This window comes from Bos mutus, chromosome 16 (assembly GCF_027580195.1).
Source record: "Bos mutus isolate GX-2022 chromosome 16, NWIPB_WYAK_1.1, whole genome shotgun sequence".
Taxonomy (NCBI): Eukaryota; Metazoa; Chordata; class Mammalia; order Artiodactyla; family Bovidae; genus Bos; species Bos mutus.
This window is the reverse complement of record NC_091632.1, coordinates 48,593,983-48,614,217: the sequence shown is the minus strand read 5'-3', so window position 1 is coordinate 48,614,217 and position 20,235 is coordinate 48,593,983. Positions and strand designations below refer to the sequence as shown.

Sequence of the window (20,235 nt, the reverse complement as noted above, 5' to 3'; positions counted from 1 at the left end):
TGTTGCTGTGTTCTAGTTTTTTATCCTTTCCTTTAGTGGCATCCTATGTACCACTGTCAGGTTAGTCTTCCTAACCCCCAGCTTTGTGAGCTTGCAATTCTCCTGCTCAGTAACTGAAGCATAATGTCCCATGTCCTCAGCTTTGCGTTTAAAACCTGCTGTTGTCGTCATTAACTTTTGCTCCTTATCCTGTCTCTCTTTCTACACATATACCTTGCTTCTGTCAGACTGGTGATTCCTGTCTGCCTTTTACTCAGGCTTTCTCATCTTTACCTATTATATTTTGCTTATTTTTAATTTATTTTTAAACCCTCTATGAAGAATTCTTAAACCATTTCAATCTTAAAATGACCCCTCTCTGTCTGTATAATAGGGCCTATTTTTCATTTTATATATGATACCTAGTTTAGCTATTTAAGTTTCAGATTCCTTGATGAATTTTGTCTCAGACTTTGTATAGTTCTGTATTTTGTTAATCACTTGGTAAATGATAAAAGATGTATAGGAAAATTCTCCTTTAAGGGATTTCTCTAACTGTATTTTATTTTTATGGATACATGGATGCATATTCACATATATTGGAAACTGTTACTGATATATACATCTTGAGACATTTGGCTTTGCTAAAATACCAGTGTTACTACACCCACTAATTGTTAAATGTTAATAACGTTGGGTTCAATGTTCTCAATTTCCCTGCAGGGTGTCTCTACTCAAAGCCATTTTCTCCAGTTTTGAGCAGTGTTCTGGTGAACTCTCTCTTCCTGTTCATTTACAGGGAGTAAAGAGTAAAGGGCAAGCCGAGGTTGCTGTTACCTTGTATCAACATGTTTGCATTCATCTGTGTACATTTATTGCTTCCCTTCATCCCTCACTGTTCCCTGAACTGGTATGTTTGTCACTTGCAGGGCTAAGCTGAGATTACTTTTGCTTTCTTTTCATTGAGACTGTGAATCAGATATAGAAGAAAGTGTGGGGATAATAACTGTGTATGTATTTATTTACATGGGGTATCGTTGGGTTAGGAGCCTGGCAGGCTGTAGTCCGTAGGGTCATATAGAATCGGACGTGACTGAAGCGACTTAGCACAGCACAGCACGTAGTTGTTTACGGGCTTCCCAGGTGGTGCCCACGGTAAAGAACCTGCCTGCCAGTGCGGGAGAGGCAAGAGATGAGGTTCAATCTCTGGGTCAGGAAGATCCCCTGGAGACAGGAATGGCAACCTGCTCCAGTATTCTTGCCTGGAAAATTCCGTGGACAGAGGAGCCTGGTGAGCTACTGTCCATGGGATCACAAAGAGTTGAACATGACTGGGCACTACTACTTGCTTTACAACATTTGGTTAGTTTCTGCTGTACAATGAAGTGAATCAGCTATATGTATGCATATATCCCCTCCCTCTGTTAACTCCGCCGCCACCCCATCCTCGCCATCTAGGTCACCACAGAGCACTGACGAGTTCCCATCACTACAGCAGGTTCCCACTAGCAGTTTTACATGGCAGTGCACATCCGCCAATCCGTCTCCCTATTCATCCACCCACCTCCACCCCGACTGCCCTCCCTGAGTATAGTTCTGTACATCTGCATCTCTGTTCCTGCCCTGCAAATAGATTCATCTTACTGTTTTTCTAGATTCTACATATATGTGATGATATTTGATTTTTTTTTTTTCTGACTTACTTCACTCTGTATGGCAGACTCTAGGCCCACCCATGTCTCCACAAATGACCCATATTATCTTATCCATATGTATCTGTATCCCTGTCATCTTTGTCCATTCATCTGTTCATGGACATTTAGGTTGCTTCCATGTCCTTGCTATTGTAAATAGTGCTGTAATAAATGTTGGGGTGCATGTGTCTTCAAAAAATAGAAAACCTAAAGAGAATTCTCTAAAGAAGACACACACATGGGCAAGAAACACATGAAAGGATGCTCAGCATCGCTAATTATTAGAGAAATGCAGATCAAAACTACAGTGAGGTATCCCCTCACACCAATCAGAATGGCAATAATCAAAAAAAATATACAAACAATAAATGCTGCAGAGGGTGTGGGGGAAAGGGAACTCGCTTGCACTGTTGATGGAGATGTAAATTGATACAGCCACTATAGAGGTTCCTTAAAAACTAAAAATAGAACTACCATATGACTCAGAAATGTGTATTTATTTTTGACTGTCATTCTCTCAGCTTGCACATTTTATGTTTTAATTCAGTTGGGTCTTAGGAAATGGTAATTTTAAGAGTCCTGTAGAATGCAGATGTAATCTTTAGCTAAAATACTTCAGAAAACATTTGGGGTGGAAAGGTATGCAAAGACAGTGTAAGAAGAAGAAAAATGGGTCTATGATTTCACCTAATTCAGTTTCTTAAAAAGAAACAGAGAATAGCAGAATGTAGTACCAAGTCTCCTACAGATCCTAGGCTTAATGTGTTTGCTTTTTTAAAACTAGAATTGTTTTGGTTTTTAAAAAAATTTTGGCTGCACCATGCAGCACACAGGACCTTAATTCCCCAACCAGAGATCGAACCCATAACCCCTACAGTGGAAGCATGGGTTTTTAACCACTGGACCACCAGGGAAGTCCCTTTTTACTGGAATTGGATTAGAAAAGACACTGATAAAATTCTAGGAAAAAAATTCTTAAAATTTATTTAAAAATCAGTATCATTTATGATATTATAAATGGGTAATATTCAGCACATATTGTCTTTGAATAGGTTAAGACAGAAACGGAAGTATAGGCATGTGTATTATATATATTGTTTTAGAGACTTCAGCCTACATAGAGGATTTTTGTGGAGCCTAGTGACTGAGTTATCACATTGACAATCACTTTGCATCTCCGTAGCCCAGTCCAATGCTGAACATGTAGGTACTCAATAAATGTTGAGGGGATGGCAACGTGGATTCTTTCAGACACTAGAAAGTAGAACTTTCTTATTGAGGATCTGTTGGGTTTTTTTGGATTGTGATAGTATTTTGTTGTTTTGAGAAATGTTATATTAATGATAATTTATCATAAAAATTTGTTTTTCATTAGGACACTGCTCTGTTGAATGCTGTTCTTAGTGCTAATATGATCACCTCTTTGCTGGCTATGGACGCATGGTGCTTCCTTGCTCGGTACAACATGCTTTTTAAAATTTAGGGGTTGATTTACTGTAGTGATTGATAGTAAATGACTTTATACTTGTAAGTTTATAGAAAATTAAATCTTGATAATCCCATAACAGCCCCCCAAAATGATTTGATTTCACATCACAGCACTGAATTAGGTACTGAGTTCCCTCTTTCCTTTCTTTGGCTCAGATCAATAGAACCTATAGCTTAGGTCGTTTTGTATGTTGTGATATTCCTTTGCCATGGAAATAACTGCAGTTTAGAATATTTAGTGCTTTATGGTAGTTCATCTTGCTTTTCTGAATAATTGTATAAATAATTGTATGAAGATTGCCTTCTGTTTCTATCACAGATATGGGACTGCTGAACTCTGTGCTCATCATGTGACCATAATGGCCCATCTGGTAAGTAGAATTATAAAGCCTAAAACATTCAACTTCCCATGCATTTCCTTTGGGGATATGATAATCTTAAAGAATGTGAATATCAAAAGGAGAAATAGCATGTTAGCTAAATGATTTTGATAGTAAATTAGTTTCTTTGCTCAGCATTAATGCTGATGCTGGGCTTCCGTGGTAGCTCAGATGGTAGAGAATCAGCTTGCAATGCAGGAGACCCAGTTTCAGTCCCTGGGTTGGGAAGATCTTCTGGAGAAGAGAAAGGCAACCCACTCCAGTATTCTTGCCTGGAGAATTCCATGGACAGAGGAGCCTGGCAGGCTGCAGTCCATGGGGTTGCAAAGAGTCAGAGACGACCAAGTGACTTCACACTTTCACTTTCAATGTTGATGCTATTGAGAAAGACATATTAGAAAGATCGTTTCACTGGGGAAATTGTCTCATATTTTCAAAATTTTATGGAGTTTCATTGATCTGGGGAAGAAAAATTAGGTTGTTTGAGGATAAATGTAAAATTGAATACAAAGTAGAGAATAGGAGTTAGCCTTAATGTGAATGACCCAGAGTTGTTCTTACTCTCGCCTCCTTCCTCCCTCTCCCGAGCCCCTCTTTCCTGCCCCAGCCCCGTCTCTAATATGACTTAGACATTCTGACTCTTGATTTTGATGTATCTCTTTCTGAGAAGGACTAAATGTGATAGTAATTGATGCCTTTTGGGTAAAGAAGTAATGTGAATAGATACAAAGAGAAAATTAATGATGACTCATGTTAATCTTTTCAGTGTTAATCTTCTTTTGCTTTTAAATCTCAACATGTTTATGTTCCATATAAGATGGGCATGACTGGTTTGTTTTGTTTTTAGTCTCTGGATTTTGATAAGATTTTATGTGGGCCATGTGTGTTTTGTTTTTTGATTCATATATTTCTTGATTTACCCTGTAAGGATATTGTAGACTAGATTCACTGAGGTGCATGATAACCAGGCAGCTGACATCTATGTCTGCATGGCTAATGGTCTGGAGTGCTTACCCAATTTTTTTTCTAAATCCTCATCACATCTTGCACAAAACTGACTTTTATGTTATTTGTATCATAACTACTTTAAATAAAAGCTCTCCTAGCACATTATGATAGGAATTTTAAATTCTTTTAATGACGCTTCCATCTTACAGTTATATTCACCTCTGCGCTTTTGTGCTTAGACTTAAAAAAATTTCACAAGTTATCTTTCAGTAGGGGGATTAACATATCAAGTTATAATCAAAATGGTAATTAGAAATTCAAAAGTATTGTTTTTAAATATATCACAATTGTTTCCATATTACAAAAGTAATCTAGGTTCATGGAAGAGAAAAAATTAGAGGAAAGTGCCAAATCAAAAATTAAAATTCCATGTTATTTTCCAGAAAGAGCTGTTGTTAATATTTTGGCATATAAAAGTTTGTAAAAGCTATGATTTTAAGTCTTTGATCTCTGCTCTCTCTCCTGTCTTTTCCCAGATAAAATCTTGCCCTGGAGAATGTTATCAGCTCACCAACCTATCAATACTATTGAGGCGTCTCTTCTTCTTCATGGCCCCACCCCAACAGGCAAGGATATCTTTGTCACTGTTTTTGAGCAGCTGCTGAGAATTGGATTCAGATACTTTTGAAGGCTTTTTCACTCCCATTTATTCTGCATGTAAATGTTAACATCTGAATGTAAATTTTTAATGTATTGATTACATTGCTTATTGCTTTTAGGTGGATTTAGATTTTGATGTTAAAGAAAAGCCAAAGCTATACAGGAGTTAAAGTGATAAAAACAGATCTTATTCAGAGCTGTTGCAATAGGAGAGAAGAGATTTCAGTGTAGAACTGGGCTCAGTTCTGAATACAGCATAGACTAGTGTGAATCTAGGGTCAAGAAGCAGGGTAGGAGTCTTGTGGATAAAAATTCCTAAAAGGAAACATCAGAGGTAAGGGGGTCATCCTGGCTTGACCAGATTCTTGCTGAACACAGACCAGGATGATCAGATACTAAGGTTGAGGGATTCTTTCTAAATTTAGTTATGATTCTTGCTAAAATTGGATAATGCAAGACCCAGAAAAGATGGATACAAGCCCAGGGTCAAAGTCTTCTCAAGAAGAGAGCTAAGAAGAGCTTGACTTAAGATTGGTCAAGGAGAGAGTCCTTGTCAGTGTCTTTACTGCAAGTTACAGATAATCATTCTAACTCTGTCTTCTGAGAGAACAAGATGGCGGAGGAGTAGGTGGAGGTTGAGTACATCTAACTCTGTCTTCTTTCTTCTTATTTCTCATACATTTAAGATACTTGGAATGAAATGGTTCTGTATCCCCTGTCCCTTTAACTTATTTTGAAGAGCTAGAATATTACTTATGCTCTAAATGAAAATGATATCTTTATCTTTTTCAAAGTAAACAAGTTGAACTTTCTGGGGAAAATTGGAAGTATGATGAGCCCTAGTTGTTTGCCATTGTGAGGAAGACAAGCTCTGTGTGACAGAGGAGATTCTCCAGTTACAGGAACCTTGGTAGCCTGGTATAGTCCCTTGGATTAGTCACTTTGGAGCTCTTACGAACTTTTTATAAAATACAGGTCCTGGAACCTGTTCCAGGACCTAAGCCTGTGAATAGAATGGGTATGGAGTGGTGGCTGTTGGGTGAGGCTCAGTAACTTGTTTTTGTTCTTATTAAATTCCTACATGATTCTGACATGGATATAAGCTGGGGAAACACTAGGTTAGTGAAGTGGGTTAAAGGCCTTGGTGTGAATCCTGGCTTAATATGACCTTGGGCAAGTCATTGTTTCTGAAACTGTTTGCCTGCCTACTAAGTGACAGAAATGTGTAACTATTTTGGAAAACTTCATAAGGATTTAGAGATAATATATGTGAAATACTTAGCATAGTGCTGAGTTTAGAGGGTACTCAGTAAAGGCTGAGTTATTTCTGACCAGAGTATTTACCCCAAGTCCATGCCTGCTTTCCTGCCAAGAGAGGATGGCAGGGTAGCGAGGAGCCACACTGACCTTCTGGCCCTCTTCCTTAGGTGTCTCCAAGGCAGAAAAGCACAGCAGGCCCACCTCATCGCCCTCCAGAAAACATGTTAGGGTTGCTGTTCATGCCTCTAAAACTCCTGAAGAGTTGTCTGCTCCAAGTGCAATTTTAATACCTTCCACTCCCCTGTCAAAGGTCATACTCTTGGTTCCTGGTATATGGTTCTTCCTAGAAGCCCTGTTTAACTGGCAGGCCCTTCCTGAAGAAGTGGGATTTGGAAGAGATCCTCGATTTTCTCACTTTATAGGAATAAAATTCTTTTCCCAGAGTTGAGAAATTTTAACTTTTAGGATAATACAACTCAGAATGAATTAGCCCCAGGTGAGTTCTAGCAGGTTTGTTATAACAAACTCTAGTGTATGTTTAGAGATCTCTTATATACTTCTCAGTTTATTCTGAAATTTACTAATTGCAACTATCAGATATGAAGTTATGGATAAATGAGGGGTTACTTGTAACATTTTCCTTCATTTATCAAATACTGATTTTTCCTGCTGTGTTCAAGTTACTGTATAACACTTAAAATTAAGGGAGAAACCTGAATTTGAATTCCTGTTCTGAGAGCGCTTGGGAGAATTAGTTAATCCTAGAATTGAAATATTATTACTTAGACGGCAGTTGTGAGACTCAAGGAGATAAGAGTGTATATATGCGTCAGGTAAGCATTTAACAAGTGTTAGTTCTTCTATCATGTCATGTCATGTCAGCTCTTTTTCCTTTTCTCTTAAGACATGATCCAGCATCTTAAAGGAAGCAGCAGGGAAGCCTGTATTTTTTTCAGACTATACTATGGACCAGGTTTTGTAGTAGGCACTTTAATTCTTTTAATCCTTACCTCAGCCTTGTGGGATAGATATGTTATCATGTCCATTTTACAGATGAAGATTCAATAACTCAGGATAATTAAAGACCTTCTCCAAGCTCACACATAATAAGTGACTGAGCTAGGATTCAGATAAGATCTGATTTGCTTCCAAGTCTGTGCTCTTTGCATGGCTCCCGTATTGTTTTTAGCTGGTTTTCATGCAGCTGCTTCAGAGCCCTCCTCTGTGGGATGTTGCCTCTGCCTCCTTACGCCCTTTTACCCTAGGAAATATGCTTTTTTATTTCCTGAGGTTACCTGGGGGGAAAGGATATTAGTATGGTCTGGTTGAAGCACATTGGCAGCTGTGCTACCATTTTCATGTAAAGGAAAGATTACTTAATATATTTGCATTTTAAGCCCACTGGTGTATTTTTCTCTCAGTGTTAAGGAGGGAAGTCATGTGCTCTGCACATTAGATCCCCTTATATTTCACTCCTTGTGAACTGTCAGCACTAGCAGTTTTAAATCTTGCAAACTGTGTTGAGGCCAAGGTTTTCAAACCCAGAATAGTAAATAAATAAATCAGTCTTTGTATGTAACAGATCTTGGCAACTCCTACCTATGTTGTCCAGGGTGTTATTACTTATAGTTCTATTTTGGAAAGGGAAATCATTCACTCACTGGACTTTATTATAAAGAAAGGTCTTGTTTGAATTGATGTTAGTTGGCACAATTCTCTTGGCTTTCCTGATGTAGTTTGGTTTCAAGAGTAAAGCTGCCTGTTGTAATAGATGCATAGCTCAAGAAGGGATCCATTTTTCTGGCTTTATCAGCTGTCCCAGAAGATAGCTATGTAATTTCTCCCTTGTGTTGACAGCTAAGTATTTTCTCCAAACAAATAAAATTCAAATATAAATATGATATATAATGTAGAAGAGTTTCTCTGTCAGATTTAATATAGTGGTGTGTTTTTTCTTTTCTCATTTTTGATGTAAGAAAATTTTTTTTCTGTCATTCAGCAAGTAGATTTTGGATATTATAAATTGAATTCTTCTTCTTAAAAATTACATCAATATTCCTAGAGTATACCTTAATTAGTAATTAAGTACACCATTGCTTTTGCAGTTTTTCCACCAGAAACTGACTTAACAGTTTAACTCTTTCTTAAAATAACTTTTGCCATTTTTATCTAGTCCGTTAACGTGGCATTTTAACAATACTGTTTTTCTGTTAACCTGGCAAACACTTTGAATTATTTCAGTGGTATAATTGTTTTGCCAACCATACTGTTCTGAACACTTGCGAATGAGTTTCATATGTTGTCTAAAGTAGAGCAGAGCTGGATAGCCCATTGGAAAACTGAACCTGTGACCTTTGCTTCTCTGTGATAGCTAAGTAGTAAGCCACAAAGGTTGGTTAAATCAATCTTGTTGGTGTATTTTTGAATATTACTTTTGATTTAGCTGTACAAGTTGTTGAGTACACTGATTCTTAGGGAAAAATAGACTTATTGGGTAGAAGCATTTAAAATAGCTGACATGACTAATAATGAAATACATTATTTAATATTTCTTAATGCATTTATATCGTGTTGCACTTAACCTGTTTTTTCAATTTGGAAACAAATGCAAAAACAAAAATAACTAAAATGCATGTTCATTTAGGCTACATTGATCTGGTACCTTGTGATACTGTTATGCAGTTAAGAACTATTATTTTTTGTCATACCACCCACACAACATGTGGGAACCTCAGTTCTCCTACCAGGGATCCAACCTGCACCCCCTGCACTGGAAGTGCAGAATCAGAGACTTAACCATTGGACCACCAGGGGAAATCCCAAGAACTTTAAAAAAATATTAAATATGGAAGCTAATACTTAGCTTTGGTGTATCAGTTCACTAGACTGTCTGTTACTCTTGTTTTTTTAACAATTAATTTCAGGTGGAGTTTATCCAGAAATTTCCCCCAAAAGAAACAGAAAATCTGCTTCTGTGGCAGTATATTTCCTTTCAGGCATTACCTGCTGAGCTTAGGAAACAAACTGCACTTGAGGTCACCAGAGCAGGTACTGCATGGTGTATGAAGTGGCTAGGCAGTAACCGCACGCTAGAAGAACTTGAGTCTCTGGTAAGTGCATTATGATGGCCTTGATTCGTTCTGTAGCTGTTTATGAAGCTGCTTTAGTTACTGGGGATGTGTTGTTAAAAAGACACAGTTTGTGCCCTCAGAATCTAGCAAGAGTTTCATATTTCTACACTGTAAGAGTCTGTGAGAAATGTGCTATTATCTTGATTGATGTAAATATGAGAGGGGAGGGTGGAACAACACGAAACACATTATGAAATACTTTATTTGTAGTATATTTGCTGACATATTTCTAGATTTGGTAGAGAAGATTCTTCTTTTTGTACAACCCTCATTTTATGCAAATCTCTTCTGAGTCTTTATATACCTTTCTATTTAGAATGCGCCCTCTTAAAATAATGAAATAAAAAAGAAGTTGATCTATAAGTCAAAATACAATTTTAGAAACTGAATATAGTACATGTTGTTTGGTGTTTATTTGCACATTCTTTGATTCATCATTCACTCAGCATATTTTGAGTGTTTATATGTGCCAAGCTCTGTTTTAGGCATTGGAGATAAAAATATATCAAAGAACAAAACCAACAAAAATTCCTGCTCTCATGGACTTACATTCTTTAGCTGTGGACAAAGAAGTAACACACCCACACATGTGTGTGTGTGTGTATATATATATATATATATAAAAAACTTAGATACATATTATATATCAGTTTGTGATAAGAGACAAATCAAGCAAGGATGGGCACAGAGCATTCAAAGGGGTGAGGGCTTATTTGCAATTTTAAATTGAATTCAGGGTTTTCTTGAGACTTATATTTCTAAACTGAGTGTAAATGTTCCGATACTCTATTACATAGTGGCATTTGACCTTAATCATAAAGATAATTTAAAACATTTACATATATTGAAAGGAAATATTTCTATGTGCCTTTATTGGTGAGATTGTTCAGGTTTTGTATTCATTATACACAAATTTCTATAGTAAAGACAAAAACTTTTGTATTAGATAAAATAAAAGCACCTATTTTCTAAAATTCAACGGCTTTACTCTATGACCAAAACCAGATCAGCAAGTTATTTAATGTTTATTGTAAAAGGAAATAAGTTAATCATAAGTTAAAAGCTGTGTGGTGATTACATAAAATTAAGTGTGGTTGTTGAAGTATAATGGATGAAGGGCAAAATTACTGATTGTTACCACACGCCAACCAACCCCATTCCTGGCCAGAGAGACAGACATTTGATATATCATTAAGAGTGAATCCAGGAAAAATTATCTTTTGTTTTAAATTCTAAATAGTGTACTTAGGTACTATATTTGTTTACTGAAGGCAGTGTTGCTAAAAAATTTTAAAGAGTAATTATACAACAACAGCAACAATAATTTAGTAAACTTTAAAAGGTTGCTAAGTACATAATGTGAAAAAAATTTAGTTGATAAATAGTATGAATTAGCTTGACCGTATTGGCCATTTGTATCAAATCTATTTTTTAAAATATGATGCAGTTTCCATTTTGTTAAATTTTCAACCTAAAAGGAAAAAAAATTTTTTTAGGAAAATGAAGCTAATGTTTCTGTGTATAAGGAAAGTAGTTTTAACAAAATATATTGGTTGGCCAAAAATTTGAGTGTTTCTATAAATACATCTTATTTGGCTAACATAATACATGTATTAAGACATTGCTGAAAAGATGGCTTTGGGTCTTAGAAATACACTTCTAGTGTTTTTATGAAGAGTTAGAGGTAACTCAAAACCTACAGGTAATTGGGTTCCAGCTCCTTTAAACTGATGTCTGCACTCAGGTCCTTTCCCTGTCTCTTGCCTTTAGAACACAGTGCTCTCTGCTCTGCTTGCTGTATGTAATTCTTCTGGTGAAGCTCTGGATTTGGGGCAGCAAACTGCAATTAAGGAAGTTGGAAGTCAGCTTTCAATTCTTTTAAATGTTAAACTGGTAAGGAAGGCAACTATAATCATTTTGCTGAAGAACAAATAAAATACTGAAAAAGAGAATGAAATTTCCATACAGAGTAAAATGTATGTAATTACTTTAGGTTCTTGGTAGCACTTGTGATTAGAACTTAAAAATACCTACTTTTACTCTTTCAGCCAGTTCTATTTAAGTTGATAGAATTATATTAATAAAACTAGAAAGTAGTGAAGTGACAGTGACAGTCTAGCTACTATTTTCAACTCTTACTGTTTTTTCTTCTTTGTTTGCTATGGCCTGTTTCTGTGATTCTGGAGTTCTTTTATAAAATCTTTTGAGCACTGGGAGAGTGGTCTGGCTTAATAGTAGAAGGGGCAAGTAAATGGATGTGGTTAACTTGTATTCCTCTTCTCCAGAAAAGCCAAAATCAGGCTAGAATTAGAATGATATATGTCCCACAGATCATTGTAATTTAAAAATCATATTTAGTTAAATATCTAACTATGACATTGATAAGTTGAAATACTGGCCTCTGGGTGTCCCAGTCAGTGGAAGCTGAAGGCAACATTAATGTTTGTGAACTAACAGAAATGGTTTTGCAGATGATATTTTATCATTAAAGTTTATGTATATGGTTAGATTTCACTGTTGCAGCATTTTAGCTTCAAGTGCTTTCCCCTAATCCTCATTAAATTATTCAATAAATATTCACTGAGGATCTTTCTTGGTGATAAAGCTTATAATATCATAATAGAAGCAAGAGTTCTGGAGAGGAGAAATGGAATTTTAAGAAGACTAAGGAATAAGCAAGCTTTTTCTATGACAGATAAAAATAATGAGATGCCCATCTGAATTAAATCTGGGTTTAGAACATGGCTATACTTTTTCCTGTGTGTCTAGAGGAAATTATTTAACCTCTCTACCCTTTTCTTAGTAGTAAAGTGAGGGTAATAATACCTGCTTCAGAGTTATAAGGAATAAGTGAAGTAATAAATATAAAGTGCTTAGCATATTTCCTGGAATATAATAAATATGAATGTTGCTAGTCTTATGTAATGGAAAATTTTCACCAGAATTATTTTGTGCTTCTTATTTAAGGTAATAGATCAACCTTATGTTCAGCAGACACTCAGTCTTTTACTTCCACTGCTGGGATTTTTCATTCAAACTTTAGATCCTCAGCTAGTAAGTCAGGTAAGAATAGTGGGCAAGCTATCTATTCTCTTATCTCTTTGATACTGAATAGTCAGACCTGTTTCATTGTTGCTGGTAACTGCTTAGGAAACCCTGAGGTTAGGAGTCAGTTCGCCTGGGAACCCTGCCTTTATAGCATTTTCAAAGGTATGCCAGAAGCTGTTGTTGAAGTTGCATTAGTCACTCAGTCCTGTCCAATTCTTCGGGACCCCATGGACTGTAGGCCACCAGGCTCCTCTGTCCATGGGATTCTCTAGGCAAGAACACTGGAGTGGGTTGCTATTCCTTCTCTAGGGGATCTTCCCAACCCAGGGATCGAACCTTGGTCTCCTGCATTGCAGGTAGATTCTTTACCATCTAAGCCACTAGGGAAGCTATGCAATAAAACCAACATGGACTTGAGGATAATCCTCATTTTGTTTGAAGAAATAAAATGAGGAGCACTACTGAATTCTTCCTCTGGTCCCTAGCTTGCATGGCTGGACCTGGCAGAACCAGGGCCACTGGGGGATCCTCGTGGTGTTGCCTCAGGTATGCCTTGCTTTGGGTGGTTCTAAGTGATGGAGAGAGGGAAAAGGGGAGAAGGCCTTCATCTTACCTGAAGTGATTTGAGGATCTGGAATGAGTTCATACTAGACAGACCCGATCCCCTAATTGTTGGTTTAAGCTTACTGTCACTTAAGAAAACTATTCCGAGGTAAAGCCAGTCCTTCCTATTTAGGAAGCGACACAGCAGCAACAGCAGCAGCATATTGCAGAGAGTGAGACTAGCAACACCTTGTTTTTAGTAGCTCTGGTTTTGGTTGTGTATATGAAGAACTTAGCATTAAAAAATGTTTACTGATTAGGCATATTTTTAGTTACTATATATGTTTTACAGAGAATGTAGTAAAATAACTGACTCAAATATGTTGATTCTGAAGATTCTAATCTTTTTTGAAAAATACTGATAGTTTTGATGTAATTGTACCTATTTTTAAAAAATCCAAATAACATTTAAAATTTTCAACATAAGTAAATTATTCATTGAGACACTGCTTCCATAGAAGACTATTTCAGTGTCCTTTACACCAGGCAAACTTTGGCCTCCTGACTAGGTTCTGCTCTCCTGTTTTCATCAGAAGCGCTAAGGAAGATTTTTTACATTTTTAAAGGTTTGTTAAAATATCTATATATATATATGTATGCAACAAGGAACAAATCCAAAATATTTACCCTCTGGCCCTTTACAGAAAGTTTGCCAATCCGTGTTTAAAGAATGAACTTCTCGTTCTAGAATTTAAAATGCAAAATAATTTTTAAAGATTTAAAGGAAGAACACTAGCATATTGTTTTTCAGAAACGCATGAATTTTTAATTTTTTATTTCAATGGTTGGTTAAGACTAATATTGTGGTAGTAACTGAATGAGTGATTTTATTGTTTTATTCAAATTCCACCTGTGAAGTGTAGGCTTTGTAGAATCTTTGACTGTCCTGGGTTTGGTTTGGTTTCCCGTCCTGCATACCCATCAAAATCTTAGTCGTGTCTCTACAAAGCACTTGTTTTATAACTGCTTGTAACTATTCTTTGATCTTTGCATCTTTGGTTATACTTTGCAGGTTATAACTTTGCAGACCTCACTGCTTAAATTAGAGCCTCCTGACCATGTTCGATTGGCATTTCTGGATTTTCTCTCTTCTCTGGGAAAACTTTTTATACCTCAAACTATCCAGGTAATACTCTCTTAATCCTGTTGTTCCCATGTTAACAAAATCTCTCATAATTACTGAGGGATTTTCAGGCTTTAATTTCTGGAATTCTATGGATTGCTGACAAATGAAAATTGGAGAAAAACTATTTTGTGAAGAGAGGGTTACTGTCTTAGTATAACTCAAGTCATTTACTTTTAGAAAAATATATGTTGACATACAAATAATTTATAGAACTGGCTACAGTAAGATTTATGATAGTTGGGTTCTAGCATACCAAGTTCCTAAGGAAGGAAAGTATGTCTTCTAGGGAACAATGTATAGTGAGGAAATTGGGTGATTTATCAGTTATTCTCTTGGTTTCTATATTCATTAAAGGGAGCCTATTTGTTTCTTTAGAAGATATTTTTGAAGATTTTGCGAAGTATATATAGTTGACAAATAAATACGTATTTATAAAACTGTAAAGGCCTGGTGATACACTTCTACTGAATCTTAAGACATACTTCACAGCAAAAAGAAGTCTTCCTCCTAAATTGAGTTCTTCCTTCCTTACTACTGTGGTCAAGACAATTCTAGACACTTGACATTTTCCCCCTACTTCTAGGTCATACTGAAGATTTCAGTGCTGAGAACTTGTTATGTAAGTGGGGCAAAAATATGATGAATGTTTTCTCAGTACATGTTAAATAATTAAAACCTTGAAACCAAAACTTGAACTGGTTAGTTTGTAAAGGGCTCTCTTGTTCAAAGGTAGACAATACCATACTGTTGCTTTCCATCACGTAAAGTTGTGTTTCTTGAGGTAAGTGTAGAGTTGACAGCTTCTTTTCAACTCTCTGGATAGAAGTATTCAAAGATACTTGCATTTGAGCTATCTTTTTAGCATAAAATGAATGTAAATGTATTCTGAAATTCTGCTTCATCAGTGCCATAGCCATGGACCCTGCGGGGCCCAGAACCTACGGAGCAAATGTTTAATAAAAGCAGAAATTACTTTACCTATTCTCAGAGTGAAGTTAAGATCTAAAGAAATTTGGGGGAATTCATCAGCATATGAGAGGCATTTAACCCATGTGATATTAATTCATTTATTCCATTCAAGAAAAAGTTGAGTTCTTGTTATATGTCAGGTGCTATTTTGATCGCTGGGGATTCAGTATTCAGTAAATCAAACTAATAAATACCCTCAGCCTGTTGAGAAGCAACAGAGTACTAAAGTGGGGATATATGAAAAGGACTAAATTGGTGGTGAGTGCTATGGAGAGAAATAAAGCAAGAGAAGGGGAAGAAAGAATGTATATGTGGGAGTAGAGTCTGAAATCAGACTTGGTCACTGGAGTCCTCACCGTAGTGACATGTGGGTAACACCTGACGCTGAGGGAGCAAACCAGGCAGGTGCCTGAGGAGGCATCGCCAGAACAGGGGAAATGGAAGCGAACACCCCCCAGCTGGAAGTACATCGGAAGGAGAGCTAACACAAAGGCAGTGGGGCTTAGAGCAAAGGAGGGACACAATTGAACACGTTTTATTGTGTTCCCTGAGACAGAATTAAGGAAAACTGATAAGGAATGTACTCTGCTGAGGTTCTCCTCTAATAAGGTTTGGTTTTCTTTGTAGGACAGAATTCTGCCCAGCCTGTCTTCTGTTTTTGCTTCACTGCTAGCTGACAGGAACTGGCTACTGGAACAACATTCCTTGGAGGCATTTACTCAGTTTGCTGAGGTAATTAATTAGAAGGCCAGTCTATCACAATGATTTCTAAAACATTTTCTGATATTGCAAAATATTCCAAAAACATGTATAGAGCTGCTTTTTGTATCTTAGCCATAAAATTTCTGGAGGAGATATTGCTAGCCTTCTGTTTTACAGGATCTAAAAATGAAGTCCAGAGAAGGGAAGTGATTTTCCTAAGGTCCTCAGTAGTAATGACAGAACAGGCACTCAGACTAGGTGTCCTAATTCAGATGCTATTTGGGGTTGAATGATAATATATTTCATCTCCACCTTTCACGGGAGCTAAGTTGATGAACACAGACCTGTTAGCTCAGCTCTGTAGAGAAGGCGACCCTGCCCTGGGCTGCTTTTACTCTTAGCTGCCGTTGTACAGTCCTGCCCTTCATCACAATGGGACCCAAAAATGTTGGGATGACTGGGCAGAAATCGTTACAGCTCACAACTTTATACTTGTGCACCCTCAAATAACTATGAGCTTATTATTTTTTGAGTGATTTTTCTTTTAAAGTTGCATTTTTAATTAAAGTAGCTCTTAAAACTTGTGTACTTCTTTTTGCAGGTTATTAAAATGTACTGAAATTAGTTTTTTATCAATCTTTTAATAGGGAACTACTCATGAAGAGATAGTTCCACAATGTCTCAGTTCTGAAGAAACAAAGAAAAAAGTTGTATCCTTTTTGGAGAAGGTATTTTATTTGTATAGCATCCAAGTAGCAGAACACATTTTGTTATGTTACTTTTTAAAAATTATTGCCAGGTTGAATATCCTGTTAGCTTATTAAGCAGTTGGGACCTCACTGCAGGTCAGAAGTGAAACACTTGGGTCACTCTGGCTGTAGTCTGGGATACTGCAGCATTGATCATCCAGGCCCAGAGAAAAAGAATGCGGATCCCTCACCAGTAACTCACCATCATTAGACTCACATGTGGAATTGTAGGCCCAAGAGGGTCATATTCACCACCATAATCCAATCAGGACTTTTCCAAATAGTGGCTCCCATATTTTGTGTGAGCTTTGAAACTTACATGGGGACAGTGGTAAGATGTAAGTTAAAGGTTAACCGAAACACTAATAGAACAGTTAAACCACAAATTTAGAATACTAGGATCAAGTGAATTATGCTTAAGTACTTAATTTTCTTAAGAATATCTCATTGAAGTGGGCTATGTCTCTTTTTTGTATATATGCATATATTGTATATAAGCTGGATGTAAGTAAGGGTGTGTACATGTTTCTTTTAAAAAAATTTCTCGAGGTTCAAGATCAAAGATGGCGGAGGAGTAGGACAGGAGAACACTTTCTCCCCACAAATTCATCAAAAGAGCATTTAAACGTCGAGTAAATTCCACAAAACAACTTCTGAATGCCGGCAGAGGACATCAGGCACCCAGAAAAGCAATCAACTCTTGAAAGGAGGTAGGAAAAAATATAAAAGACAAAAAAAGAGACAAAAAGAGGGAGGGACGGAGCTCCGTCCGGGAAGGGAGTCTTAAAAGAGAGAAGTTTCAAACACTAGGAAACCTTCTCACTGCGAATCTGTGCCGAGCTTTGGAAGCACAGAGGGCAACGTAACAGGAAGAAAAAAATAAATAAACAATTAAAACTCGAAGATTGCGAGTCCTACGGTAACTCCCCAGTGGAGAAGCAGCGCAGACGCCTGCAGGCGCCATTAACAAGCGGGGCTGGGCAGGGGCGCAGCGCGGGCTGCATCGCTTAGAGTAAGAATCTGGCCTGAATACCCTGAGCACTATCTGGCGAAATAATTTGGGCTAACAAACCAGACTGTGGGATATCTACTACGCGAAAAGCCAGCCCCAACCTAAGACCGCCAGGCCCGTGCGGAACAAAGAATTGAACAGAGATAGCGGCTGCAGACCTTCCCCCCTCGGTGATAGGCAGCCAGAGCGGAAGGGGGCAATCGCAGCCCCAGAGAGACATTATCTATAAAACTGTAAGCAGGCTTCTTTGCTAACTAAAACTTCTTGGGGTCTGGACGGTTAACATCTGCCTAAGAAGGTGCGCCGGTTTTGCGCCCAGATAACCGAGTGGCGGGGAGGCGATAAGTCGCAGCATTGGCGCTCGCCAAACACCTCATCACTTGAGCTGCTCGGACCTGGGAAGAGCACAATACTCAGGCCCAACTGAGTCTGCGCCTCTGAGGACTATCCGAGTGCCTGAACCTGGCGGCTTGGACCTGGGAGGTACATGCAACCCAGGGCCAGCCTTGGATTGTTCCAGGCGGAACAACCTGAGCCCGAGCAGTGTGGGCAGGAGGCTACAGCGCAGTGGCGGGGCAGACCCAGTGTGGCTGAGGCACTGCGGCGCTGCGCCAGTGTTATTTGCTTGAAGCATCCCTCCCTCCCTCCCCACAGCGCGACTGAACAAAGAGAAGAAATACAGTTCCACCCATCAGAACACTGACACAAGCTTCCTAACCAGGAAACCTTGACAAGCCACCTGTACAAACCCACACACAGTGAGAATAGCCACAATAAAGAGAACTCCACAAACTGCCAGAATACAGAAAGGACACCCCATACTCAGCAATTTAAACAAGATGAAGAGACAGAGGAATAGCCAGCAGATAAAGGAACAGGATAAATGCCCACCAAACCAAACAAAAGAGGAAGAGATAGGGAATCTACCTGATAAAGAATTCCGAATAATGATAGTGAAATTGATCCAAAATCTAGAAATTAAAATGGAATCACAGATAAATAGCTTGGAGACAAGGATTGAGAAGATGCAAGAAAGGTTTAACAAGGACCTAGAAGAAATAAAAAAAGTCAATATACAATGAATAATGCAATAAATGAAATTAAAAACACTCTGGAGGCAACAAATAGTAGAATAACAGAGGCAGAAGATAGGATTAGTGAATTAGAAGATAGAATGGTAGAAATAAATGAATCAGAGAGAATAAAAGAAAAACAATTAAAAGAAATGAGGACAATCTCAGAGACCTCCAGGACAATATTAAACGCTACAACATTCGAATCATAGGGGTTCCAGAAGAAGAAGACAAAAAGAAAGACCATGAGAAAATACTTGAGGAGATAATAGTTGAAAACTTCCCTAAACTGGGGAAGGAAATAATCACCCAAGTCCAAGAAACCCAGAGAATCCCAAACAGGATAAACCCAAGGCGAAACACCCCAAGACACATATTACTCAAATTAACAAAGATCAAACACAAAGAACAAATATTAAAAGCAGCAATTAAAAACAACAAATAACACACAAGGGAATTCCCATAAGGATAACAGCTGATCTTTCAATAGAAACTCTTCAAGCCAGGAGGGAATGGCAAGACATACTTAAAATGATGAAAGAAAATAACCTACAGCCCAGATTATTGTACCCAGCAAGGATTTCATTCAAGTATGAAGGAGAAATCAAAAGCTTCTCAGATAAGCGCAAAAGCTGAGAGAATTCTGCACCACCAAACCAGCTCTACAACAAATACTAAAGGATATTCTCTAGACAGGAAACACAAAAATGGTGTATAAATTCGAACCCCAAACAATAAAGTAAATGGCAGCGGGATCATACTTATCAGTAATTACCTTACACGTAAATGGGTTGAATGCCCCAACCAAAAGACAAAGACTGGCTGAATGGATACAAAAACAAGACCCTACATATGTTGTCTACAGGAGACCCACCTCAAAACAGGGGACACATACAGACTGAAAGTGAAGGGCTGGAAAAAGATTTTCCATGCAAATAGGGACCAAAAGAAAGCAGGAGTAGCAATACTCATATCAGATAAAATAGACTTTAAAACAAAGGCTGTGAAAAGAGACAAAGAAGGTCACTACAGAATGATCAAAGGATCAATCCAAGAAGAAGATATAACAATTATAAATATATATGCACCCAACACGGAGCACACGCAGTATGTAAGACAAATGCTAACAAGTATGAAAGGAGAAATTAACAATAACACAATAATAGTGGGAGACTTTAATACCCCACTCACACCTATGGATAGATCAACTAAACAGAAAATTAATAAGGAAACACAAACTTTAAACGATACAATAGACCAGTTAGACCTAATTGATATCTATAGGACATTTCATCCCAAAACAATGAATTTCACCTTTTTCTCAAGCGCACATGGAACCTTCTCCAGGATAGATCACATCCTGGGCCATAAAGCTAGCCTTGGTAAATTCAAAAAAATAGAAATCATTCAAGC

The 20,235-nt window shown here is 37.6% G+C and overlaps 1 protein-coding gene across 5 annotated transcripts in view; it reads left to right on the top strand.

Annotated features, from left to right (window-relative positions):
- Positions 1–20,235, top strand: part of FIRRM (FIGNL1 interacting regulator of recombination and mitosis) — a 56,912-nt gene that overhangs the window by 30,935 nt on the left and 5,742 nt on the right. For 4 of the 5 annotated variants that reach the window (XM_070385314.1, XM_014480331.2, XM_070385316.1 and 1 more), the window contains 10 exons: positions 703–889; positions 3,049–3,131; positions 3,481–3,532; positions 5,026–5,115; positions 9,334–9,519; positions 11,311–11,433; positions 12,508–12,603; positions 14,204–14,317; positions 15,914–16,018; positions 16,636–16,716. In XM_070385314.1, coding sequence (XP_070241415.1) covers positions 703–889; positions 3,049–3,131; positions 3,481–3,532; positions 5,026–5,115; positions 9,334–9,519; positions 11,311–11,433; positions 12,508–12,603; positions 14,204–14,317; positions 15,914–16,018; positions 16,636–16,716 — 1,117 coding nt within the window. The remainder of the gene's footprint in view (positions 1–702; positions 890–3,048; positions 3,132–3,480; positions 3,533–5,025; positions 5,116–9,333; positions 9,520–11,310; positions 11,434–12,507; positions 12,604–14,203; positions 14,318–15,913; positions 16,019–16,635; positions 16,717–20,235) is intronic. The other variant, XM_070385315.1, reaches the window with a different exon arrangement.